The sequence below is a fragment of the Prionailurus bengalensis genome, chromosome B4 (assembly GCF_016509475.1).
Source record: "Prionailurus bengalensis isolate Pbe53 chromosome B4, Fcat_Pben_1.1_paternal_pri, whole genome shotgun sequence".
NCBI lineage: Eukaryota > Metazoa > Chordata > Mammalia > Carnivora > Felidae > Prionailurus > Prionailurus bengalensis.
The window spans coordinates 136,222,048-136,248,487 of NC_057358.1; the positions used below are offsets into that span (position 1 = coordinate 136,222,048).

Consider the following 26,440-nt stretch of genomic DNA (forward strand, 5'->3'; position numbering starts at 1 on the left):
TTTTTAAAGAGTCTTCACAGGACCCTTAGTTTTTGTTTATTGCTCAGATTCTGACCGAGCCCCTGGCACATAGACCGCAAACAAGATGGAGGAAAGAGTCTGCCGGCCCGTCGCGTCCTCTGCAACTGGGCGTTTTTCTTTGCTGTTTATGGACTTGGCATGTTCTGCCCTGGGACGGAGCAGGACTTCTTCCCCAAGCTCCCAAATCAAGACTTGGTCAACGGTGGGGCTGGCACAGGGGGAGTGACGATCGATTTCAGCCGGGTCCTACCAACGGGAAGGTTGGCCTCATACAGTGACGCGGTCCCTGCCCTGGCCCCCCAGCCAGAGGGAGCGCAGGACGGAGGAGAAGGCAGCGCAGCTCCTGAGGCCTGCTGGGCGCCCCTGTGCTCTCACACAGACCACCTCGCAGCATTTCTGTAGCCCCCTCCCTGGAGTGACAGCGGACAGCTGCCCCCCAACACGCTGCTAGGAAGGGAGCTGGGAGCCAGGCTCCATGTGTCAACTCCCAGGTCCCCATCTCCCCTCGTCTGGAACACAGACCAGCAGGGGCTGGGCGTGGGGTTGGGGACACAGGGCGCTGCAGTCCCACAGGCTGCGGGGGACACCTCCGCAGCAGATCTCTGCAGCTCTGAGCGCACTGATGCTCTGCCCCCGTGGCAGGCTTGTGCACCCACCACGATCAAATCATGCTCCTCTGGATGGTCAGAATCAAACATTCCGTCCCGTCTCCAGCCACCTGTCGTCCCCCCATCCCACAAATGAGCCTGTGCTGGGCCTGGGGAAAAGAGCAGAGTCATGCCGGAGTCTCGCCCTCCAGGGACCTCCTGAGGCATTAGGAGAGGCCCCAGAGAGGTCCCGTGACAAGCCTGGGGGCTGTGGGCGCCCACGGGAGGAGTGTGTAACTTCTGGAGGGCCTGAGGCCCAAGCCGAGTCCTGAGGGACAAGTGGGAGTCAGCCCTGCATCTGTAAAGAGCAGGGGGAAGGGCGGTTCGGGCAGAAGGGACATCTGCTTATGGACTTGGCGGGCTCTGTCCGGGGACAGACAAGGTGCATCGGTGCAAGGACGCTGCTGGGCAGGACGGGGCGGTGTGTTTAGGGGAATGAAAGCTGATTGGCCGGCTGGAGATGCCAGTTCCGGGAAAATCAGAGAGAGAGACGGACAGGGGCTGCGTCTGGCAGAGGCCGGGAGGACACAGCAGTGGGCTCAACCCCTGTCCTCGAGGACATGCCCTGCCACCGAGTCATCGAATCACAAGATGCTGGAGGGTAAGGAAGGGCTCTGACACCACAGCCAGGCTAGGGGTTCCAAACAGTGCTCCAGCACCCCCCTTGCAGCGGGTGCTCTGCAGAGAGCAGGGCTCTCACTCCTGCCGGCCCTGCCCTTCCACTGAGCCAGGGCAGTGCCACCACTGCAGGAGTCGGCTGGCACTTAAGGGTTCTGCTGCTAGAGGTCTGAGAACTACCGGGCACATCCCACCCCTCCGTTTCACAGATGATGGGGAAACTGAGGCTCGGAGAGGTGGGGAGTTTTCCAGAGTCCCCGAACAAGTCCATGGTCCAAAGAGCCGGGCCCGAGACATTGCCTTTCCACCCCAGCACCGCCTGGCCCCCTCTGCTCTCCCACACTCCTCCCTGTCCCCGTCCTGAGCTGGGTGTAGGCAGGAGGCCACACAAGCTCACTCTACCCCCGAAACGCCCCTGGGTCTGAATCAACCCCCCTCCCCACACCCCTAGTACTACAGTGGTTTGGGGGGAAGAAGGAAGCCCATTTATAACGATGCACAAGTTTCCAGCGTTTTTCTTTTTCTCAGGTTAAAGAACCTCCACCAGACGAACAGTTGTAAAAAGCTGGGGGGAGGAGCGGGCCTGACTCTGGCTGGTCCTGGCAGGGCAAGTCCCTCCAACCAGGCGTGTTCCCATCACCTGAATGTGGGCCAAGAGTGGGGGAGGGTGGGGCACAGATAAAGAGAACAGGAAGAGACCTCTGGAGTTCACCTTAAAAAACACTGGTGTTTGTGACTGTGCGAAGCTCGTCAGTTTCACATTAAAGTGGGCGGCGTTTCTTTCCCAGCAAGAAATGCATTTGGGCTGTTGAAGTATAAAGACAAATAAACAGAGGCAACTGGAACCTTCTTCGTGAGGGGCGTGAGGGAGCAGCACATTGTCTCCAGCTGTCCTCCAGGATGAGAGGGGGTGCCTTCAAAAGGGCCTAGGCAGCGCGACCCTTTCATCCTGCCAGGGAAGGCCCGGCCGCCACCCGGAGCATCTGGCGCCCGCAGCGACTTCCTCCCACGGGCGCAGCTGGGTTCCTGGGCCCCGTCGGCCTCCAGGACCCCTCTCCTCTTCCTCCTGAGCCTCTGCTTGGCAGCCCGCAGGGTCACCTGCACATCTATCTTCCCTTCGGATCCGAATGGGCAGGGATCACGCCCGTTTTGCAGAGAACAAAATTGAGCCTGAGCCAGAGGTGGCATGTGTCCAAGGTCACAAAAGGAGCACGTCGTGGCCCAGAGCTGGGACTGGAAGCGCTGAGGCCACATGGCCCCGTGTCAACAGACAGGGGCAAGCATCAGTGCAAGAGGATGGGGGGAGCTTTCTGACCCCGGGAGGGCGGGGAGCAGCGGCTCATATGCGGCAGGGGCGCCGCGTGGAACGTGAGGCGTGGGCCCCGGCCAAGGGGCTTCACCCACGGCCCAGGGTCCAGCTCAGAAAGTCATCGGTTCTCTTTACAAAGTAGGCTGGCTTCACACACCAGCGGTGAGTGAGAATTAGGTAATTCACACCCGTCGAGCCCTCGGTCACGTGCCAGGCACCGTGCTACGTGCTGTACAAAGCTCGCCTCATTCCGTGTCCGCATCATCCCCGTGCAGCAAGCAGTGCTCGCAGCCCCGCCCTACCGATGAGGATACGGAGGCCCGGAGAAGTGACGTCACTTGCCCAAGGTCACAAAGCACGTAAGTGATCGATCCGGGATTCAAAGCTAGGCAGGCTGGCTCTCTATACTTCTTGAGGGCTGGGGCTATGTCATCTACTTCCTGACAGTGAGCTCGGGACAGGTGCTCGTGAGATCTCTATGAATCGAATCCAGCTTTCGCTGCCATCTAGGAGCTCCAGACTCTCATATACCGCCCCCCCCACCCCCGCCCCACCGCCCAGACCTGATTACTCCGCCGACTTCCGAACTTACACACCGTTTCCATCTGCACGGCTGTCGCGCGTCCCGACCGAACGTGGCCAGACTGACCCTCAAGTCCGCCCCTCCCAGCTCCAGCCTGACCTGCCCCCCGGGCTTCCGCACCTGAACCGCTGCCCACAGTCGCCCACAGACTCCGGGCAGTTGGTGGTGGTTACGCTTTTCCCCCTTACCTCTCACGTCAAACCCATAAGCGATTCCTGTGGGCTCTGCTTTCAAAATACGTTCTGAATTCAACCACCTCTCGTCACCCGCACCGCCGGCACCCTGGAGTGAGCCACCACCGTCTCAGACCCAGACGGCCACAGTGGTCTCTCCCTCTTCCTCCCTGGGACACATTTTCTACTTCATAGCCAGAAAGCAAATCCCTTTAAGTTAACATGTCCATCAGATTATGTCAATCCCTAGCTAAAGTGTCCCATGGCTCCCAGCTAACTTAGAATAAAATCCCAAGGCCTTTCCAGAACCTATAAGGCCCTGCCTACCTCCTGAGCTCCTCTCCGGTCCCTCCCTCCCTCACTCCCGGGCCTCCAGGCACATTGACCTGTTCCCAAACTCACCCAGCTTCTGCCCATTTTATTTGTCCTCTCCTTTCTGCTGGGTGGGAAGATCCTCCCTGTAAGTTTCTAACGGTGGCTTCCTCCTCCTCACTGAGGCTCCCGCCCCCATGTCCCCTCTGCTCGAATGCGGGGACAAGGCCTTTGTAACTGCCTTCACCAGCAGAATTTCGCGTAAGTGCCCGCTGAGGCCAGACCGTCAAACTTCCATGCGCTCTCAGACCCAGCCGCCATGCTGCGAGGAAGGCCACCCCAACCCCTGTGTGGAGAGACCACACGCAGGGGCCGCCCCAAGTGTTCTGGCCGACGGCCAACGTCAACCACTAGACGGCGGCAAAGGAACCTCCAGAGGATTCTAGCCGGTCATCGACCCATCCTCAGCCTTCGTGACTTCCCGGCCGGGGCCCCAGACACCGTGGAGCAGACGAGCCGCCCCTGCTGTGCCCCATCTGCATTCCTGACCCAGAGGATCCCAAAGCCAAATTAAATGGTATTTTGTGCCACTAAGTGTGGGGTGGTTTTTCTGCGCAGCAGCAGTAACTAGGATTCTACCCTATCCAGTGCATCATCTCTCTCCCCGTCACTCTCTATCACGTTATTTTGTTTTATTATTTTCAGTGGAGCTGACTTGCCTGAACTTACCTTACTGACTTACACGTTCGCCTGTTTGCTGTCCCCCACCCCCCACCCACCTATGCAGGTTCAAGTGGATGTGGGTGATTCTCCTTCTGTTCACTGCTTACTGGTTTCTTCAGCCCCCGAAACCATGTCTGGCGCACGGCAGGTGCTCCGAACAATTTTCTGGAATAAACGAATGGATGAACACTAGGCGGAGGGCTGTGGGGTCCCTGCCATCACGGCCTTCCACCTGTCATTACAGTGGAGAACGTTTCTTTCTTATGATCCCGGGAGTCCCGAGAGAGATGGCCCTTGATCTTTGCCATGAGCCCAGCATGGAGGTCTGCTGAGTGAGAGGGCCCAGGTTATAAGGCACTTTCGCAAATGTGTTTATTTTTTCATTCTGCAAATACTTTTCGCATGCCTGTGATCTGCCAGACACGGCACTGGGCCCCGAGGAGGAAGGCGGAGGGTTAGAGGAGACAGCTTCTGCTTTCATGGGGAGAAGAGAGGACCCCAGCCCACAGCCACAGTGGCCATGTATACAGCGTGGTCACAGGACTTCAGAGCAAAGGCAGAGGCAGGTTGGGTCTTGGGTGACAAGAAGGACCACACCAGGAACCCGCTGCGGGAAGGGCTGCAAGGGAGCAGCAGGGAGGTGCAGAAGGACTCTGTGGGTTTAAGGACGGCTGGGCCAGAGGGCGCAGGTTGGCACAGGTTGGCACAGGTTGGCACAGGTGAGGGGTGAGGGGGAACGGCTGACAGGGCCCTGATGAGGGGCCTCATGAGCCAGTGAGCAGAGGCACTGGGTGCTACTGTGGAAGCCATGGGAAGCATGAGAGAAAGCTCTGGAAGAACAGGGCTCTGCACAGTCACACAGGCTAAGACAACATCCTGAGGGAAGCGCAAGGGGGACACAAAGCTGCTACACGGGCCGCAGGCTCCTGCCTGGGCCAGGGGAGGCAGTACGGGCTTCGGGGGAGGAGGTGCCCTGGAAGCGAACTCTGGAGTCAGGGGTTCCTTCTTGCCCCCCAGCACGCCATCCACCGGCTGGGCTTGGCAGATGCTAGGATTTCCGGATGTCCTCAGTGACTCCCCAGCTCACAGGGGGTGCATACCTATCAGCCCATGGAAGGAAGCCCCTCCTTGAACCTGGCCAGCCTCCCAGAGCTGGTGCTGTTCGGGCACTAGGGGGGGGGGCAGGGGGCAGTCGGTGACTTACAGGCTTGCGGGCTTGAGTGGCCAAATGGTCCCAGCTCTGCTGGGTGGCCTGGTGTGGGTCACTTTCCCTCCCTGGGCCTTGGTTTCGCCATTCATAAAAAGGGGATACTAATGGCTCCCGCTTGTGGATGCCACAAGGACCAAGTGACGGACGGGAGCACAATATCCCGGACCACTCCGGGCGCGTGGCGGAGACTCACGCAAAGTTCCCTCACCCCGCCTGAGTGGAACTGCCTGCCTAGCACAAGGCTAGGCGTAGAGTAGGTGCTCAACAAGCATTAATGGGAAAGGAGTGATGTAGTTAATGATGCTTTTCTGCGGAACCTGGCTACAGATGGCTTGTGTTCAGCAGGGGAAAAAGTGCTGAGAAGCAAGTTCAAAACTCAAACTGTGAGCAACCTGAGAAACATATTTTTCAGTAAGTCAAGGTAAAGACCGGGGTCAAAGAAAACATCTGGCTAAGTGAACGAGTGGCTTTAGAGAAAAAGGGCCCTTGCTTTGCGGAGATGGGGAAAAATTATCCACTGCTGGTTTTAATTTAAGATGAAAAAAACATCTTATTCTATTAGCCTAAATATTGCTCTCATGTCCAACTGCATGGAGTTTGGAATAATATTTTTCAAACAGAACTACTGCTATTTCAAGTAATTACAATGCTAAAAGCAGGCATTTGGGGTTGAGCAAGGATCTCATCCTGCTTTCAAATCCCTCTGGTGTCATTTTCTGTTATATTTGAGAAATTCCTCAATAAAGATGTCAAATAGAGAGAGGGTTTTGCTCCCCAGAGGGCAGATTTGGCCACCCTCCCAGGCAAGCCATCTCCACAAAAAAATAACCTCGTTTGCTCAAAAGAAAAGGTTCAACTGTGAAAACGCAGGCGAGAAAGGAACCCGTAAGCCATCAGCCTCCTTTCTCCTAATGAACTTAGAATGCTTTTCATACTCTGCTGATCAGGATTTAGTCCAGCCTTCATCCCCGAGGAGTTCAGTGGTGGTTGAGAGAGGACTGTTACGGCTGGACAAGACTCCTGACCCAGACTCCTAGACACCAAAAAACAGGAGATGCAAACCAGCCTAACTGTCCCTGACGGCCGATGGGCCGTGAGTGGGGCTCACAGTGACGGACTGGAGACGGTCAGGACTACACGAGGCAGTGAGAACGGACAACCTTCCAACAACTCTGTCAGCCTCCAGAACCACTGGGCACCCACCGGGCGCAGGCCCTGTGCTGGCAGCTTCACCAGGAAGCACGAACACAATTCCCACTGAGACCAAGCAGGCAATTAAATGCCTAAAGCTGCTGATTGTCAGCAACAGGGCACGGTGAGGACTGTAGCAAACAGGAAGTACACTCCCCCCCCCCCCCCAAAGAGGGCAGCCGCAGCACAGCATCCGGGCTTCCGCTCTGGCAAATCTCGAGTGATGTACGGGCAAATCTCGCCAGGCTGAGACGTGGGCAAGAGATGTCCCTGTGCTGGGCCTCATGCTTTGCGCGGGGGGCGGGGGGGGGGGGGGCGGTCCCTGCTCTGCCCCTCCTGTGGCTTCAGCCCTCCCTACGGAATAAGGAGTCCAGAGGGGGTCATGTGCACCTGGAACATACACACACCTTTCTAGACCACACTCTGGGTATTTGAGACCCTAAAATTCCGTGCCCAAATGGCCCCAAATCTTTTCTCAAAGGGACAGATGACACTTAGGACCAAGCAGTGGAAAAAGGAAAGGTGGTGTGGGAGCAAACGGCCAGAGCCTGAACATTCGGGTTAGCGTGTCTTCAGGCTCCCCGTGGTGTGGGGACGCAGCCAGCCATTCCACTGCCGCTCTCTGACGTGAAGCTTCAAGGACTCCCAGGTTCTGAACTCCAGTCTAGCCTTCCAAAGGATTATATTCCAGTTTTGAAGCTTTGCAACTTTTACATACATAGCCATGTGGCATCCAGGCCTCCGTTTGTATTCCTGCCCAAGCCCCACAGTGTCAGGGGCTGGGTGAATGTGGCCGAGCAGGAACGATGCTGGAAATTACGACTTTTACGTGACGTTCTTTGACTTTTTAATTTTTATTAGGTTGATTGGTTTCTAAGTTTTTATTTTAATAACCTGGTGCTCATGACGACAAGTGCACTCCTGAATCCCCCCCCGTTTCACCTGTTTCGCCCATCCCCTCCCCCCTCTGGCGACCATCAGTTTGTTCTCTATAGTTAAGAGTCTGTTTCGTGCTTTATCTCTCTCATTTTCCCCCCTTTGCTCATTAGTTTTGTTTCTTAAATTGCACACATAAGTGAAATCATTTGGTATTTGCCCTTCTCTGACTGGCTTACTTCACTTAGCACAATGCTCTCTAGCTCCATCCACGTTGTTGCAAATGGCAAGATTTCATTCTTTTTAACGGCTGAATAATATTCCATTGTATATATATAATACGCCTTCTTCATCCATTCATCAATCGATGCACACTTGGGTTGCTTCCGTATCTTGGCTATTATAAACAATGCTGCTATAAACATAGGGGTGCTATAAACATTAGTGTTTCTGTATTTTTTGGGTAAATACTCAGTCTGATTGCTGGACTGTAGGGTAGTTCTATTTAAAACAATTTTTTTTTAACGTTTATTTATTTTTTGAGGGACAGAGAGACAGAACATGAGCAGGGGAGGGGCAGAGAGACAGGGAGTGATAGACTCCGAAGCAGGTTCCAGGCTCTGAGCTGTCAGCACAAAGCCCAACACGGGGCTCGAACTCACGAACTGCGAGATCATGACCTGAGCCGAAGTCAGACGCTTAACTGACTGAGCCACCCAGGCGCCCCAGGGTAGTTCTATTTTTAACTTTTGGAAACTCCACACTGTTTTTCACAGTGGCTGCACCAGTTTGCACTCCCACCAACAGTGCATGAGGGTTCCTTTTTCTCCACATCCTCATCCAACACCTGTGGTTTCTTGTGTTTATGATTTTAGCCATTCAGACTGGTGTGAGTGTATCTCATTGTGGTTTTGATTTGCATTTCCCTGATGATGAGTGATGTTGAACTTCTTTTCATGTGTCTGCTGGCCATCTGGCTGTCTTCCTTGGGAAAGTGTCTATTCATGTCTTCTGTCCATTTTTTTATTGGATTATTTGTTTTTTGGGTGTTGAGCTGTGTGAGTGCTTTATGTATTTTGGATACTAACCCTTTATCAAATGTGTCATTTGCAAATATCTTCTCACATTCTGTAGGATGCCTTTTGGTTTTGTTGATTGTTTCCTTTGTTGGGCAGGAGCTTTCTATTTTGATGGAGTCCCAAGAGTTTGTATTTGCTTTTTTTCCCCCTTGCCCCAGGGGACCTATCTAGAAAACAGTTGCTACAGTCGATGCCAGAGACATTATTGCCTGTGCTCTCTTCTAGGATTTTTATGGTTTCAGGTTTCACATTTAGGTCTTTAATCCATCCCGAATTTATTTTTGTGTATGGTGTAATAAAGTGGTCCGGTTTTCCCAACGCCATTTGTTGAAGAGATGGCCTTTTTCCCATTGGATATTCTTTCCTGTTTTATCAAAGATTAATTTACCATGTAATTGTGGGTTTATTTCTGGGTTTTCTATTCTGTCCTATTGATCTGTGTGTCTATTTTTGTGCCGGTCCCATACTGTTTTGATGACTACAGCTTTGCAATAACTTGAAGTCTGGAATTGTGATGCCTCCAGGTTCACTTCTCTTTTTCAAGATTGCTTTGGCTATTCGGGGTCTTCCGTGGCACCATACGAATTTTAGGATTGTTTGTTCTAGTTCCTGTGAAAAACGTTACTGGTATTCTGATAGGCACTGCATGAAATCGGTAGATTGCTTTGGGTAGCAGAGCCATTTTGACAGTATTGTTCTTCCGACCCATAAGGAGGAATGTCGTTCCATTCCATTGTGTCGTCTTCCATTTCTTTCATCAGTGTTTTACAGTTTCCAGAGTACAGGTCTTTCACATCTTTGTTTAGGTGTATTCCCAGGTATCTTATTATTTTTGGTGCAACTGGAAACAGGATTGTTTTCTTAATTTCTCTCTTTGCTGCTTCGTTATTAGTGTATTGAAACGCTCTAGGCCTTTGTAGATTGATTTTGTATCCTGCAATGCTACTGAATTTGTCGATCGGTTCTGGCAGTTTTTTGGTGGGGCCTTTAGGGTTTTCTGTCTCTTGTATCATGTCATCTGTGAATAGCGATTTGGATTTGGAGTCCTTTTATATCTTTTTCTTGTCTGATTGCTGTAGCCAGGGCTTCCAGTGCTATGTCTAATAAAAGTGGTGACAGTGGACATCCCTGTCTTGCTCCTGATCTTAGGGGAAAGGCTCTCGGTTCTTCCCCACTGAAGATGATGTTAGCTGTGGGTTTTTCATATATCACCTTTATTGTGATTTTTTTTTTTAAATTTTTGAGAGAGAGAGAGAGAAGGAGAGGGGCAGAGAGAGAGAGGGAGACACAGAATCTGAAGCAGGCTCCAGGCTCTGAGCTGTCAGCACGGAGCCAAGATGTGGGGCTCGAACTCATGAACCGTGAGATCATGACCTGAGTCAAAGTTGGATACTTAATTGACTGAGCCACCCCAGGTACCCCTGGCCTATATCATGTTGAAGTATGTTTCCTCTAAACTTTTGTTGATGGTTTTTACCATGAATGGATGTTGTACTTGGTCAAATGCTCTTTCTGTGCTTACTGAAATGAGATGGTTCTTATACTCTCTTATTGACATGATGTATCATGTTGATTGATTTATGAATTTTTTTTAAAGCAGTGCCTTTTTAAAATGTTTATTTATTTTGAGAGAGAAAGAGAGAGAGAGAGAGAGAGAGAGACGAGCAGGGAAGGGCAAAGAGAGAAGGAGAGAGAGAATCCCAAGTCGCTTAACTGACAGAGACACCCAGGCGCCCTGATTTATGAATATTGAGCCACTCCCTGCAACTCAGGAATAAATCCCACTTGATCGCGGCGAATGCTTTTTTTTTTTTTTTTTTTACTGTCGTGCTGGACTTGGTTTGCCAGTATTTTGATGAGGATTTTTTACATCTACGTTCGTCAGAGATGTTGGCCTGCTGTCCTCTTTTTTTGTGTGGTGTCTTTACATGGTTTTGGTGTTAGGGTAACGCTGGTCTCATAGAAAGAATTTGGAAGTTTTCCTTCCTCTTCTATTTTTTGGAATAGTTTTTGAGAGGAACAGGTATTAACTCTTCTTTAAACGTTGGGTAGAGTTTGCCTGTGAAGCCATCTGGCCCTGGGCTTTTGTGTGTTGGCAGTTTTGTGATTACTGAATCGATTTCATTGCTGGTAGTGGGTCTGTTCACATTTTCTATGTCTTCCTGTCCTCATTTTCATTAGGTTCTATGTTTCTAGGAATTTATCCATCTCTTCCAGATTGTCCAATTTGTCATAATATTCTCTTATAATTGTTTGTATTTCTGTGGTGTTTGTTATTTCTCCTTGTTATTTGTGATTTATTTAGGTCCTTTCTCTTTTTCTCTTGATAAGTATGGCTACAGGTTTATCAATTTTTACTATTTTTTCAAAGAACCAGCTCCTGGTTTCACTGATACGTTCTACTGGGTTTTTTTTTTTTTTAGCTTCCATTTCATTTATTTCTGCTCTAATCTTCATTATTTCCTTCCTTCTGCTGGTTTTGTTTTTATTTGTTCTTTTTCTAGCTCCTTTAGGTGTAAGGTTAGGTTGTTTGTTTGAGATTTTTCTTGCTTCTTGAGGTAGACCACCTGTATTGCTATAAACTTCTCTCTTAGAACAACTTTCACTGCATCTCAAAGGTTTTGAACGGTTGTTGTTTTTTTTTAATGTTTATTTATTTTTGAGAGAGAGAGATAGAGCATGAGCAGGGGAGGGGCAGAGAGAGAGGGAGGCATAAAATCCGAAGCAGGTTCCAGGCTGTGAGCTGTCAGCACAGAGCCTGACGTGGGGCTTGAACTCACAGACTGCAAGATCGTGACCTGAGTCAGGTGCTTAACCGACTGAGCCACCCAGGCGCCCCTGAACTGTTGTGTTTTCATTTTCATTTGTTTCCATGTACTTTTTCATTTCTTCTTTTATTTCCTGGTTGGCCCATTCATTGTTTAGTAGCATTTTATTTAATGCCCATGTACTTGTGGTCTTTTCAGAATTTGCTCTTGTGGTTGACTTCTAGTCTCATAGTGTTGTGGTCGGAAAACACGCATGGTATGACTTCCATCTTTTAGAATCTGTCGAGGCTTGTTCCGTGGCCTGATGTGTGATCTATTCTGTGACATCCCTTGATTTCTTTTCTAGTTTTTTTATGTTTTATTTTTTATATTTGAGAGAGAGACAGAGAGCGCGTAGGGGAGGGGCAGAGAGACAGAAACAGAATCTGAAGCAGGCCCCAGGCTCCGAGCTGTCAGCACAGAGCCCGATGCGGGGCTCGAACTCACGAACCACGAGATCGTGACCTGAGCCGAAGTCGGACGCTCAACCGACTGAGCCCCCCAGGGACCCCGACAGCCCTCGGTTTTTAAACATTCACAAGCCATTGACTGATGATGGCGACAGTGGCGATTACAAAACCACCGGGAGGACGGACCAAACGTGCTTGCGGGCTGGATGGCGACTGCAGGCTGCTCGTTTGAAACCTCCACCGTGCCATGACGACAGCATGCAGCACCTGTGCAAAGTGTGACATCTGTACACGCAGCTCTCCGTACGTGCTTTTGCGCGTGACTGTCACGGTGACCCTCTGAGACGGGGATTACTGACCTATGTTGCCGTTAGGGGAATGGGGCTTGCAGGGTTTGAGGAGCTGGTCCTAAACCGTTGACTCTTGAGCGGTGGTTCCGGAACTTGAGCCTGCATCTTCCAACTCCAAGCCCAGCTTCCTCTTGTAGCGTTCTGTGTTTCAGCCAACATTCATCCCGACACACACCAGACACTTAACCCTCACGGCATGTTACGGACGAGGGATTTGAGGCTCTACGAGGTCACATGATCAGTGTGGGATACAGCCGGTTGGAACCAAGGTCTGACTTCTCTAGAGCCAGAGTTTTGTCTTGAGAAGGAAAAAGCCCAAACAAAAACAAGTCTGTTGGGAAGGTTCCGCCCTCAGCCAGAAGGAGGGGAGCCACAGAGAGAGCCTTTTCTCGGTTGCCATATGTGTGAGTTAGAGCCTTACGAAGGTGCAATCTGTGCTCGGAGGTGGGGGCGGGGGGAGTCTTACCAGTTCTTGAAATTAACCAGCATGAAGAGAATATGTTGTAAAAATAAAAATAAACCCACCCAGACTTTGCCGTTAGACGGGAGGCACTGGGCGAACGCGCCGTCGTCCAGAACCAGGCTATTTGCAAACACGTGGTCCCACGCAGGTGCGAGCGCCGTGACCAGGAGGGGAGCCCCATGGGTCGGACACAGCCCGGGGAGTGCGTGTGGCTGGCTCTGGCCTCCACAGGCCCACCTCAATGAATCTCTTTCTGAAAGTCAGTCGGCGGATCGACGCCCGTGACGTTTGGAGTCCTCGGTGCCAGGCACTCTGCTAGATGCTCTATAGTCACGATCCTGTTCACTCCTTACAAGACGGGGACTACGGATCCCATTTTACGGGTGAGGAAACTGAGGCAGGGGGGTGACGTGGCTGGCCAAAGGGCACACGGCTGGTAACTGGCAGAGCCCGGAACTGGCGGTCCCCCGAGGCCTGTCACCTTGGCCACAGGGTGCTGTTCCCTGTTGTCTCACAGAGATATCAGCTCTGCCTTCCCGGACTAGTCAATTACCGAAACCAGCCTTACTGTCATCTGAGAACGTGGCAGGCGACTGGTAAAAGTAAGGGCTTATGCTTTGGGAGGATGAAACGAGACAGCACTCGGATGGTACTTAACTCGGGGTCTGGCACGATAAACGTCCTACAGGACAGCCCCGGTCTTTCCAATCTAACCAAATGCCCTGCCTACCTCTGCAGCCTTCTGACGTGCCTGCCACCCCCCCGAGCCCAGCTGCCCCCCCCCACCCCCAGCCCTCTGCCCAGGCTGGGCCCTCGTCCCAGCAAGTGGCCTCCTAACCTCTGCAGGACCCGCTTGAGGAGTCACCCCACGTCCAACCCCACCCTCGCCCGATGCAGGGGAGGCTCCTCACAGGCCCCATCTGGGCTTCAACGGCCCGCTGTCCAGACTTCCACTTCAGGACTTATTTTGGGTGTAATTACATGTTCACAGATCTGTTTCCCATAACAAGTTTGTCTGAGATCCAGCACGTGTTAAACAGAAACAGGCAGGGAAATCTACAGCTAATACACCGCGGAGAGGAAAAGTTCCAGGGCACCGGGGACGCCACACTTCCTGTGCCATGCATCACCACGCCCGCTGGCACAGGGGAAGGCCGGTTGGGCCCTTTCATCGAGTTCTGCATCGAAAGCCAAAAAAACATCCAAATGACCCTCTGACCCAGTGGTTCCATTCCTGGGAAGACTTGGTAAAGGCAACAATTAAACAAATAAGAAAAAAAATTTCTTTCTTTCCTTATTTTGAGAGAGGGAGCGGGAGCAAGCCCCTAGCCGGGGAGGGGCAGAGGGAAGGAGAGACAGAATCCCAAGCAGGCTCCGCATTGTTAGCGCAGAGCCTGACGTGGGGCTTGAACTTGCGAACCGCGAGATCATGACCTGAGCCGAGACCGAGAGTTGGATGCTAAACTGACCGAGCCACCCAGGCGCCCGAGAAAATATAAATTTAAGCCCAGAATCACCTCCGGCCTCGGTTGCTGAAAACAAGCAAACAAAATAAGCAAACGCTCTTATTCGCCAAGCATGAGAGGGAGGTTGAGTCACCCAGAGGAACGGTAATGCCTGCTTATTGATTATTTGTACGTGCTAAACGCCAATCACTCCACTTCACCGTGTCATTTCGTCCTTGCACACAGCCTGCATAACTGTCCCTATTTCACAGTGGGGAAGACTGAGGCTCAGAGGTTGTGACGATAGTGACAGCGACTAGAATGGAGAACTCCGTGCCGGGCGTGCTTCTCAGCATCAGGATATCATGTCAGCTCCTGCTCACCAGGGTCTGTGAGGAAGCCGCTCTTTGGAACCCCCGCCACCAACAAGTGACCGAGACCCAGAGACAGTAATAATGTATCCACAGCCACGCTCCCGTCAAGTTCATGGTCTTACTTCCTCAGCTCTAGCTATGGTGCCCTGTGTCACTCCAGCGGCCAGTCGCAGAAGAGGGCCTGGGGGACAGGTACCTCTGCTTTGAGACCCTGCGCTTCCTGCCACGATGGTGTTCCTGCTGCAGACCGCAAGCCACCTCTGTGATGGCTTGAATTATGTCCCCCCAAAGATGCTGAAGTCCTAAAGACCAGCATCTGTGGAACCGTAATGGAGACAGGGTCTTTGCAGATGAGGTCATGGGAATATGACTGTGTCCGTATAAAGCAGGGAGGTTTGGACACAGAGACACGCATGGAACAGAGGCAATGTGCAAACACGGGGAGACCGTGACTGACTAGCACAGAATGCCCGAAGCGACCAGAAGCTAGGAGAGAGGCCTGGAGCAGATTCTCCTCGGAAGCCCTCAGAAGGAACCAACTCTGCTGACAGCCTGACTTCAGACTCCTGGCCTCCAGCCTGCGAGAGAACACATTTCTGTCGTCTCGGCCACTCAGCGTGGCACATCGTTATGGCAGCCCCGGGCTATTAGTCAACTTATCAGATTACGAGGCAACCACAAAATGGTGAGCACAGGGGCCAGGCTGAGAATACCCGAGGTGCACATGATGTTGAAGGGGCCACCTGACTGCCACCACAGGAAATCACAGCTGGGTGCAGAGAAGGCGGCAAGCAAACGCACCAGCATGACTAAGCTATTTTCCAATTCTTCCGTTCTCTTCCATCTTCCCAATTTTATCCAGCAAGCTTGTATTACTCTTATAACTGGCTTAAACGTATGCATTTGAACCATGAGAATCTGGAGATAGAGAAGAATTCCTTGTTACGGGCCGAACTGTGTTCCCCAAATCCGCATGTTGGAGCCCTAACCCCCTAGTGCCTCAGAACGTGACCTATCTGGAGACACAGCCTTTAAAGTGGTAATTGAGTTACAAATGGGTTGTGAAGACAGGCCCCACTCCAGTAAGACCGGTGCCCTTATAAGAGGAGGTGAGGACACACACAGAAAAAGGAGAGACACAGAGAGACAGAAACCAGCTACGTGTATGCACAGAGATGGCCGTGTGAACGCACAGCAAGAAGGTGGCCGTCTGCAAGCCAAGGAGAGAGGCCTCAGAAAACCCAACCCCGCCAACATCTTGACCTCGGACTTCCAACCTCCAGGACTGTAAGAAAATAAATTGCTGTTGTCTGAGCCTACCGGTCTATGCTATTTTGTTCTGGCGGCCGTAGCAAAGTAATACCAGGAACCAGGGCGGGGAGGGGGCGGGACTTCCCACGGCCCCCAGCACCGCACGCTGGAGCCGAAGAACAGGCAGGGCGAGCCTCGCAGGCAGGGCACGGCGGCGTCACTCACCCAGGCAGTTGTGTCCATCGTGGGCCAACATGAAGCCGTCAAAGCAGGTGCACCTGTAGTTCCCCGGGATGTTGATACATTCGTGCACACAGCCCCCATTGTAGTAGTCATTCTCACACTCGTCGATGTCTGCAAAACAAGGGCCAGGAGAGGGATCAGAGGAAGGGCCTGGGGGTCTGGCCTCCCCGCTACCACTGAGGCCCCCAGGGCATGGCTGGTTTGGGGGTGGTGGGGGGAATGACTCAGTAGGTGTTCACTAAAGTCCTTGCCGGGGGCCGGGGACCCGCAGACGACAAGGACAAAGCTCCTGGCTCTGCAGCGAGGCCGGCCACCTCCTCACAGGGCAGAGCCACGTGCCAAGCCACATGCAGGGGGCCTTCACCATAGCGAAGCAGACACGATTCACACCCAGCGCTGCCTCCCTCAAAAGCCTCCCAATAGCTGCATGTGGGGACCCTGTTTAACATCCCCCCACGCCGGCTGCCTTCAGTCTATCTGAAAGCCTCCCAGAGACAGAGCTCATTACGTGTGAAGCAGGGAGTACTGAGTAACGTGAACTTTGCGCACCGCCAAAAGCGTCGCCTCTGCAGTGAGAGGAAAAGTCCGCACACTCTGCCGAAACAGTTTCCTTCCCCAGCACCGTCTGAAGCCTGGATTTCCACCGCTCCAGTTTCCTTGTTGTAACAAAGGCTTCTGTCTCATAAACAATGGCCAACAGCCTCTGTAAAGGTCACCCCTTTCGCTGTTTTAAGTCTTTTGCAACATTTCCCATCAGGGGTCAAAGGGCTATCAGTTCTAGAGTTCCAGAGAGATTTGAGAGACCTCAGAGAATAATAGGAACGCGCCTAATTAACATTCAACGAGCCGCTTCTATCCCCAAGGCCTGCTGGCAACACCATATGTCATTACCTCCTGACACCACCCAGTAACTTGGGAAGGGGGACACCGTCATCCTTATGCCAACTTTACAAGGGCACCAAAGAAAGCGAGGCACAGGGAGGCCAGACCCCGGCCCAAGGTCACACACCTACGAAGCGGTACCAGTGGGATTCGAACCGGGCAGCCTGGCCTGGGAGCCCCATGGGGCACGAGCCCACCGTATCTCTGGGAGTAGCAAGCAGGGGGAGCCGGGGCCCAGGGAGAACCACCCCCAGCACCGCCTGGGGGCACCTGCCCTTCTCCCAGCTCTGCCTGGGCTTCGGCACCCCCTCCCCAAACGCTCCCGGGATTCGCAGTCTCAGCCCCCACCCCGGCCGACTTCCACAGGCAACACAGGAAGGCCTGGAAAAGGGAGCCGGAAGTGCCCCACGGGGGAACCGGAAGTACTGGGCTCAGGCCAACCGGAAGTGCCCGAGCTAAGGAGAACCGGAAGTGTCTCTCGGGAAAAATCAGTCCCTCCCCTCCAGGGTCAAAATGGGACACTGGAAGCCAGGTTCCGGCTGCGGAAGCCGGTCCAAAGAAGAGAGCGTTCTGAAGGCAAGCCTGGCTGCTCCCTCAAAGGCCTGGCATAGAGAGGCACCCAGCTCCATACTCTCCCCGTGCTGGTCCTGAGAGTAGAGCTGCACCCAGCGGAGGCAAGCCAAGGGGGCGAAATGGAGTTCGCAGGCAGGAATGTCCATTTGGTCAGAGGCTCTCTCAGGAGGTAGTGAGCTCCCTGACTCAGGAGATGACCAACCACTGTCTAGACGTCTGCCTGCCCGTGATGCTGCCAGCAGATGGGATAACTTCGGTGAAAATGGCGGCGCGAAAATGCCAGAAAACAGAGCCCGGACTGTGCAGCCCACTGGTCCAGCCATGACGAGGGAATAACAAAGGAGCCCGGATCCCCAAAGGGGCGGGAGACAGGAGCTCCCACCAAACCCGCCTGCCATGGCCGTCAGCGTCAGCCGGGAAACCGACTCAGTTCTGCAAGTCAGTTGGATTGTTCTTAATCATTATATTTAATGCGCTGAGACATTTTAAATACCACTGAAGTTAGAGATAAGATTTCACGTTTGAAAGGGCACATGGGTTTGTAAGACGGAGACGTTGATTACTTCTCATTCTCTGCAGCCCTGACCTTTTGCCAGAGCCCCAGATAAACCAACCCAACCACTGAATCTCCCGGACACTCCAAAGGTAACACGGCCTGATTTTAATTCCTCAGCCTGTACTTCCCTCGGGGTCCCTGTCCCCGTGGATACTGTAATCCTTCCACCTCTCCACCAACGTCACAGCAGCTTCCAAAGCATGGCTTTTCTACACCCTTAACATGGTTGCAGTCTGCCCACTGGTCACCCAACCCACCACCCGCTCAGCATCGGTATCATCTCTCATCTGATCTGAACACAGCAGCTCCCAAACCATTCCCTTCCTCCTTTACTTCGTGTAAACGGTGACTCAGGAGAAGATGGCCTGGTCCCAGCTCTGGGGGGGCGGGGGGGGGGCCTGGTCAGTCCAACCGATACAGTACGTGCAGCAGCTATTGGTTCCAGGGCGGGCATGTGACTTAGGTTGGATCAGTCAGATTGAGCAGAAGGACTTCTACCCCATGCTCGGGGAAAAGAATTCTCTCTCTCAAGTTGTACCCCAGAAGGAAGCGTGCAGATACTTCCTCCTGAAACATACACCGGCTCATTGAATTTTCATAGCAACCCTCTGGAGCGGGTATTTTAACTTCATTTGAAGGTTGAGCAAACTAAAGTGCAGAGAGGCGAGGTAATTGCTCAAGGTCACACAGTACATGGTAGGGCAAGGGTCAGAAGGAAGGTCTCTCAGTCTGAAAAAGCGGTGTCCTTTCTAATGAGTTAGAATGCCCATGACGTGCCAGGCATCGGCAAATTACTTTATGCCCCTTATTTCACCCTTGGCACATCTGCACCGTGTGCTGCGCGAGTGTCATCTCATCATCCAAACACCTATTTGTGCATTCATCCTTCCACGTGTCTATTCATGCTAAAATCTATTCATCTAAATGGCCGACCACCCTCCCATTCATCCAACCCTCTATTATTCACCCATCCAATTGTGCAGCCAGATATCTGCCCATGTGTCTAACTATGCATCCATCCATCTAAATATTAAGCTAGGCACCCATCCTTAACACCTAAACATCCATTCACTCACCCACCTACCCAAATGTCTAACCACCTATCCATCCATCGATCCACATCCATCGATCCAAACACCTATCCATCCCCCCGCACATGCACACACACGCCACCCTTACCCAGTCTTCCATTCACCCACCCATCCATTTCTTCAAACACGATCCATCTAAACAGCTTATGAAATACATACAGTAAGATTTTCAAAAAGAATAAGGTGTTAGGAAGAAGAAGAAGAAGAAGAGGAAGAAGGAGGCGGAGGAGGAGGAAATAATGAGGGTTGAAGAGTAAGAGAAAGCTGGTGAAAGCCTGCAAAATTACGTTTGGTAATTTCCAGCACGATTTCAAAAAGTTGGCCACAAATACGGCTCTGAGCCTCCTGGAAGCCAAAGCAAAGAAGGAAACACTATCAGTTAGAGTCACCACGTCCATAAAATGCAAGGAAACCGGCTCTTTCAATGGCGGGAAGGTCTACGAAAAACATCTCTTACCCTGGTTAACATAATCGTATGCCCCAATTTGCTTAGCATAGTCCCAGTTTATGCTGGATTTACTAAGAACACACCCTGCACCCGCAAAATAACAAACTATTTGGTCACTATACGCATCATGCATTACAAAGAGATTGCTGAATAATCAATAAAACAACTCTAGCCTTTCCTTCCTGGGACACCCTACAGTGTCGGCCACAGTCGATGCCAGTTTGGCAGAAGAGCGCAGGCATGTCTATGGCTCACCGTCTTCCCTTCATTTATCTCTAAAGGATTCCCCCACATCCAAGCATCTTAGAACCATCAGTTCCCCTTTAATCCCCGGGCCTGACGTGCCTCTGAGATCAGCCTGTAATACCTGCTCACAAACGAAGCCCCCCCTCCCCTGAGGTCTGTGTCTGTGCGTTGAAGTTTTGTCTTTTGTAATCATGTTTGTTTGGTTTTTTTTTTAATACATGAGAGATAAACACACAGACAAATCAACTAAAATCATCTCTGTCGAAGCAAGTGGATTTATTATTGTGATAAATGTATCCGTGAGCTGCCAGCCCTGGGGAAGGCCACACAGGCTTCCGAGATGCCCATCGGGCTCTGACCACTTTTTCAGGACTGTTAAAGCCGGAGAATGAGGGTGCCTGGGTGGCTCGGTCGGTTAAGCGTCTGACTCTTGGTATCGGCCCAGGTCACAGTCTCACAGTTTGTGGGATCGAGCCCTGCTTGGGACTCTCTCTCTCTCTCTCTCTCTCTCTCTCGAAATAAATCAATAAGCCTTGAAAAAAAAAAAGCCAGAGAATGAGAAACAGGCAGATGGGGCAGGGAGAGGGTGAAGGAATGGAGGGGAACAGAGCCAAGCTCTCTGGATGTTTATTCCAAAACGATTATTGTGGGTTGAACTGTGTCATTCCAAAAAACGTTTCGGTGCCCTAACCCCCAGTATCTGTGAATGTGACCTGATTTGGAAATAGGGTCTTTGCAGATGTAAGCAAGTTAAGATGAGGTCATACTGGAGTGGGACGGGCCCTAATCTAATGACTGGTGTCCTTATAAGAAGAGAGAAATTTGGATACCCGCAGAGAGGATGCTGGGACAAAGAGGAGAACACCATGGAAGAACAACACACAGACGCACAGAAGGAAGATGGCCAGGTGACAACGGAGGCAGACACTGGAGGGCGGAGGCTGTGTGAGAGCCAGGTGTCAGGGCTACTCCCATTTCACTGACATGGAGGCTGAGGCACGGCGTGGCCGAGCACCTTGTCTCCGAGCCCCTGGCCTTTGTGTTCAAAGGCAGACGCCGTACCTGTTGGAGCCATATCCTTAGGGTGCAAGAGGTGAAGACTTTTTAAAAGTGCTTCACGCTCCAAAAAGTTGCTAGGGAGAAAGTGGGAAGAAGACGTCACATGCATCATTATTTGTGTTTCCCACGTGCATACCTAGCCTTGAGGTTGAGGGGTGGTGATTGCGGGGGTCACGTGAGTGGGAACCGCAGGGAAGGGGGGGGAGATCTGACCCGAGTGCTCACCCCAGCCATCCCTGTTCCTTCTCCAGCTTGCATTTTCTTTAAAATAAAAGAATTTTTTTTAACGTTTGCTTATTTTCAGAGAGAGTGACAGAACGTGAGCGGGGGAGGGAGACACAGAATCCGAAGCAGGTTCCAGGCTCTGAGCTGTCAGCATAAAGCCCGATGCGGGGTTTGAACTCACGAGCCATGAGATCATGACCAGGGCCGAAGTCAGATGCTTAACCGACTGAGCCACCCAGGTGCCCCGCATTTTCCTTCTTTTTTTTTTGTTTTTTTTTGTTTTTGTTTTTCCTTTTACATTTATTTATTTCTGAGAGATAGAGACAGAGCACAAGTGGGGGGAGGGGCAGAGAGAGAGGGAGACCCAGAATCCGAAGCGGGCTCCAGGCTCCGAGCTGTCAGCACAGAGCCCGACGCGGGGCTCGAACTCACAGACCGTGAGATCATGACCTGAGCCGAAGTCGGCCGCCTAACCGACTGAGCCCCCCACCAGGCGCCCCGCATTTTCTTTCTTTAGTGAAAATTCATTCCTCAACAGAAAACAGCTCCCAACATCTAACAGGGGAGAGCAAAGCAGCACAGGAACCACTCATTATGGGATTTTTAAAAGGACACAAAGTTCCATTTTTCCCGCATTAAAATGGCAGCGTGTGCGATCCCACAGCTCTGGTTATATGCCCACAACACTGGAACTCGGATGAGAATAGTTTTTTTTTTTTTTTCATTTAATTCAAAATTGATTCTTGCTGCCCCATAAAATATATATTTATTCGGTGGTGCCTAGGTTCTAAAAGATTGTGTTGCAATGAGTCAGAGCTCCTTCTCGTTTTATTTGAACCCTATTTCAGGGCATTTTTCCTAAGAATCAGGACTGACTGGAAAGGTTCTCGAAATGAGGATTTTTAAAGCACCCTGCTCTCCACTTTCAGAGATCATTACTGAAAAACGTCTTCTCATTCCTCCTTGAAACTGGCATTTTTTTTTTTTCTCCTTGACGTTCTTTGCAGGCAGTGGAGACCAAACGCTCTAACAAAGACCCCTTCCCTGGCTGGGTGCTATAGCATGTCTTCTCCTTTGTCTGGGGGCTTTAGGAAAAACCATGCACCCCTCAGATCAGGCATCCGTTCTGGGAGACACGTATGGCTTAGGAAGTTGAGTCCTCACTGGTGAATAAATCTTAATCCGGTTTGTTGGCTAATTACGCTCGAGGGAAGCTAGTTTTGCAGGGCGCCTAGCAGGAAGGATTAAGCCTCCTGTCTCCGGTGGCACAGGGTTAAGCTCTGGGTTTGTAATGATTGAGTAATGAGACCCGGCTCTCTGTGGACCCCTGGCATCCATTGATCAGGTTTCCCTTCTGGGGAGACAATGCCAGAAGTGGGCCCAGCAGTTAATTATGGGAAAGGTCAGAGGTCACGCAAAACCAACACAAATCTATATACGTTTTCATTCCTAACTGCACACAATGACCGTGGCTCAGCCGGAGGGTGGGAAGGCCCTCCCCACTGCCCAGTTCGAGATCCAAGATGACCATGGGGTTCGAGCTGCTTGCTGACCGCCCCCCGTGGCCGGCATAGATTCAGGCCACCACGCTTTTGCTCATGCTGTTCCCTAGCCTGGGGCTCCTTCCTGTTCACAGGACACCGACGAGCCCCAGCGTCATCTGCCTCTTGAAACCTCGACTGATCCCCTGGCAGACAGGGCTCCTCCCCCCCCTCTGGGCCCCAGAGCCCCGTGCATGGAGTCTACATGGCTCTCGTTTGCTAGGTATCTGTCCTTTGGGGCTGTGAGTTCCTTGGGGCACGAGCCGTGTTCTGTTCAGCGTAAGCCTCAGCAGTAGCAGAGCCCTGCTCGACAAAAGTCTGCTCAACACAGAACAAATGAGCAATCGTCCTGCGCGTAGCTTCCATTCACCGACCCCCACAACGTGTGGACGGTAGGCAGGCCCTTCACGTATGCCCCCTCGGAGAGGTACGTCCCAACATCTTTGTTTTGTAGCAGGGGAAACCAAGACTCAGAGAAGTCGCCTCCCCTGCCCAAGATCACACAGCTGCTACAAGTGGAACCAGAACACGAGCCGGGCCACTTGACCTCAAAGTTAATGCTGTCCACGTCACAAAGGACCACGTATCATAAGATTCCATTTATATGAAGTCTCCAGAAAAGGCAATCTATCGACACAGAGAGTAGATGAGTGGTTTTCTTGGGCTGGAGGGCTGGGGAGTGACGGCTAAGAGGTGCAGGGTTTCTTTTTGGGGTGATGAAAAGGTCCTGTAGTTGACTGTGGCAATTACAGTCAACCAAAAGGCAACGAACTGTAGGTACACCTTAAAGGCATGATGTGTGAATTGTATCTCAATAAAGTTGTTTACAGTTAAAATCTTTTTTTAACATTTATTCATTTTCTGAGAGAGAGAGAGAGAGAGAGAGCAAGTGGGGGAAGGGCAGAGAGAGAGGGAGACACAGAATCCGAAGCAGGCTCCAGGCTCCGACCTATCAGCACAGAGCCCGACGTGGGGCTTAAACCCATGAACTGTGAAATCATGACCTGAACCGAAGTCAGATGCTTAACGGGCTGAGCCGCCCAGGCACCCCTGTTTACAATTTTTAAAATATTAATGCTGTCACCGCTGTCATCTGTTGTGCTGGCTGGGTCACTGGGGCTCTGCCTGGACACAGGGACACCAGAAGGATGTTGTCCCGAGCCAGCCTCAAATACCACCTGCCCGGTGTGGGCTCACAGCGGGTGTGTGGCTCCCAAGCCCCAGGAGGAAGTTTCCTACCAAACCAAAGGACAAGGGGCAGTGGATTATTCCCCTTCTCCCCACCAAACACCCTGAACCCTTCGCCGGGGGCTCTTCCCAGGCTCTGGCATCCAGCCTAAAGGATACAGAACCTGGTCAAGGGAAAGCTGACCTGTCGGAATGTTCGAGATGGAAGTGACAAGGGGCCCCGGGCGGCCAGCTCAGAGTTGAGGCCCCCGTCGGTCCCCTCTGCCAAGCAGAGGCACGGTCATTCTCCTGTCCCCTTAGCAAAAGGCAGAGGAGAAGCCCTAAATCCCGCTAAACTGCGGGCGCTGAGGGACTGCTATGCGGGCCCAGCCACCTCTGAACTCAACAGGATGACAGTCAGAAACACGGAGCTGCCAGAAAGCCCGAGCCGCCCCTCAGAATGGGTAAGCCGGCACCCCGGAGCCCCTCTGATGCCCCCACTGGACTTTATCAAGGGCTAGCCGAGCCCAGAGAGGGGAACTGAAGAGCTAATCTTATCAGCAAGTCAGGGGCGGACAGCACCTTGAACTCAAGACTCCAACCTCAGAGGCTCGGGCAGGGGGCAGCCCGCGCTGGCCTGGGGCAGTTTGTTTTCCTTCTTTCTCTCCAAATCCCCGGTGGGGTTTCTCTCCAACACAAACAGCAGTGGCAGTGGCAACTCCACACCAAACACCATCTTAATGGCAAGCGGCTCACCCCTCACTAGAGCCCAAGCAGGAAGGCTTAAGTAACTTCCCTCATCACAGACAAAGAAACTGAGGCTCAGAGGGCTTAGGCGACTCGCCTACGACCACCCGCTAGTAAGGGGCAAAGCCAGTGCTGGAACTCAGGCGGGCCGGTTCCAGACTCTGCCCCCCTAACCTTACCACGACCGTCTGGAGAATCTCCCAGTCTCAGCGACCGAGGAAGTCAGGACCCACGGTCCTTACCGAGCATCAAGGCACCTTCCCCGCCTCCTCCTCTCCCTACCAATGCCTTCCCCAGGCTGGCGCCTCACCCTCAGCCCGGACCCTGGCCACAAGTCGCTGCCAGCCTGATGAGGGATGACGACCCAGACACAGATGAACCCATCTCATATGAGGAGAGCCTCCCCCACCAGCACACCGGCCAGGCCCGGGCCCGTCCCCAGGGCTGCCGGTGGGAAGGGACAGGGGACTGACAGTCCAGCCCAAGTCCATCTGCCAGCCCCAGAGACTAAGCCAGCATTCGGTGCCACCGTGGCGAGGGGCACCCTAAAGAAGGAGCTGCCCGCTACAGGGGTCCGAAGGGACCTGGGCTCTCCTAGCTCTGGCCCTAAACTTTGCAATCAGCCCAGTAGGGCCCAAGAGGGCCACAGACCTGCCCAAGGTCACCCGGGGCCGGCATCCAGTTCTCCATGGACCCATGCCTGGCTCCACTCCCCTTGACGCAAGGGGCAGGACACCCACATGGAAGGATGGCCACTCCCAGAGAAAGTACATTCTGGAGCCTGGAGGAGAGTAGGGAGTGATCGATACTGGCGGCTGTTGTTAGCCAGGCCAGAGTCCAAGCAGGCTGACTGGGGTTTTAAACTCTGTCCTCCCAGGGCTGCAGCCCCGGCCCATCTGGAGGACCCCCTCGGAGTCCCTCCGAGGCCCCGTGACCTTGCCCGCGCACACACGAGCCCTCTGGCCCTCTTTGTCTCAAGGCCTTGGGGAAAGGCCATCATCCATTTCAGTAGCATCCAAAGGCCGACAGGCCCGCAGTTTATTTTCTTAGAAATAATGGTTTTTTCTGGTTAGCATTCCTCAGATGGAAAAACAAATACAGCCACTGTCATAAGAAGCGGCCAAGAGGAGGAGAGAGAGCCCAGAGGAAGGGGCGGAGAGGGGCTGCTGCCCGAGGGTGGGGGGCTGGGGCTCTGGGGGTGGGGGCGGGGGCAGAGACCCTGGAACCCGAGGAGAAATGGGGATTTAGAGGAAAAAGAAAGCACGAGACGCAGGCCCTGGGCTGCCTTCGACACACTCTCAGCCACAGCACAGAGGCCCTTACCTCTGCTCAAATGCTCTTCTGGGAGGCAGGTGCCATTGGTCTGACTGGTTGGATGAGGAACGAGGCCTCCGGAAGGTTAAGTCGCTCACTGGCCTTACTGAGTCAGCCAAGACCAAAAAAGGCCTCTGCATCCATGCTACGGATGCCTTCCTGGACCGTCAGAGCTGGAAGGAACATCTGCGTTCCTAACTTAGCCTGCATGAACGGTTCTCCGAGGGAGCCTCTCTGATTTCTTCCCTCCCGAGGCGGAGATCCACACTGTCTCTTCTTTACCCCCCGAGTGCCCTCCCCACACCCTGTTATGTTCCCGTCTTTCCCAGTCTGTCTCTCCCACTGACCAGTGAGGCCAGCAAAAAACGTGTCCTGGGCCCAACGCCAAGCCTGGCACAGAGTAGGCGCTCCGTGAACATTCTCTGTTGCAAACTGAATCCGGTCCAGCGGATACATTTTGCAGATGGGCCAGCTGAGGCTCACGGGGGCCAACTTGCCTCCAGTGC

General features: G+C 52.6%; 1 protein-coding gene across 3 annotated transcripts in view; it reads right to left on the minus strand.

Annotated features, from left to right (window-relative positions):
- The window catches only part of SCUBE1 (signal peptide, CUB domain and EGF like domain containing 1), a 136,617-nt gene that overhangs the window by 99,178 nt on the left and 10,999 nt on the right, over positions 1–26,440 (minus strand). For 2 of the 3 annotated variants that reach the window (XM_043562835.1, XM_043562836.1), the window contains exon 3: positions 16,068–16,196. In XM_043562835.1, coding sequence (XP_043418770.1) covers positions 16,068–16,196 — 129 coding nt within the window. Of the gene's footprint in view, positions 1–16,067; positions 16,197–16,976; positions 17,088–26,440 lie in introns of those variants that run through there. The other variant, XM_043562837.1, reaches the window with a different exon arrangement.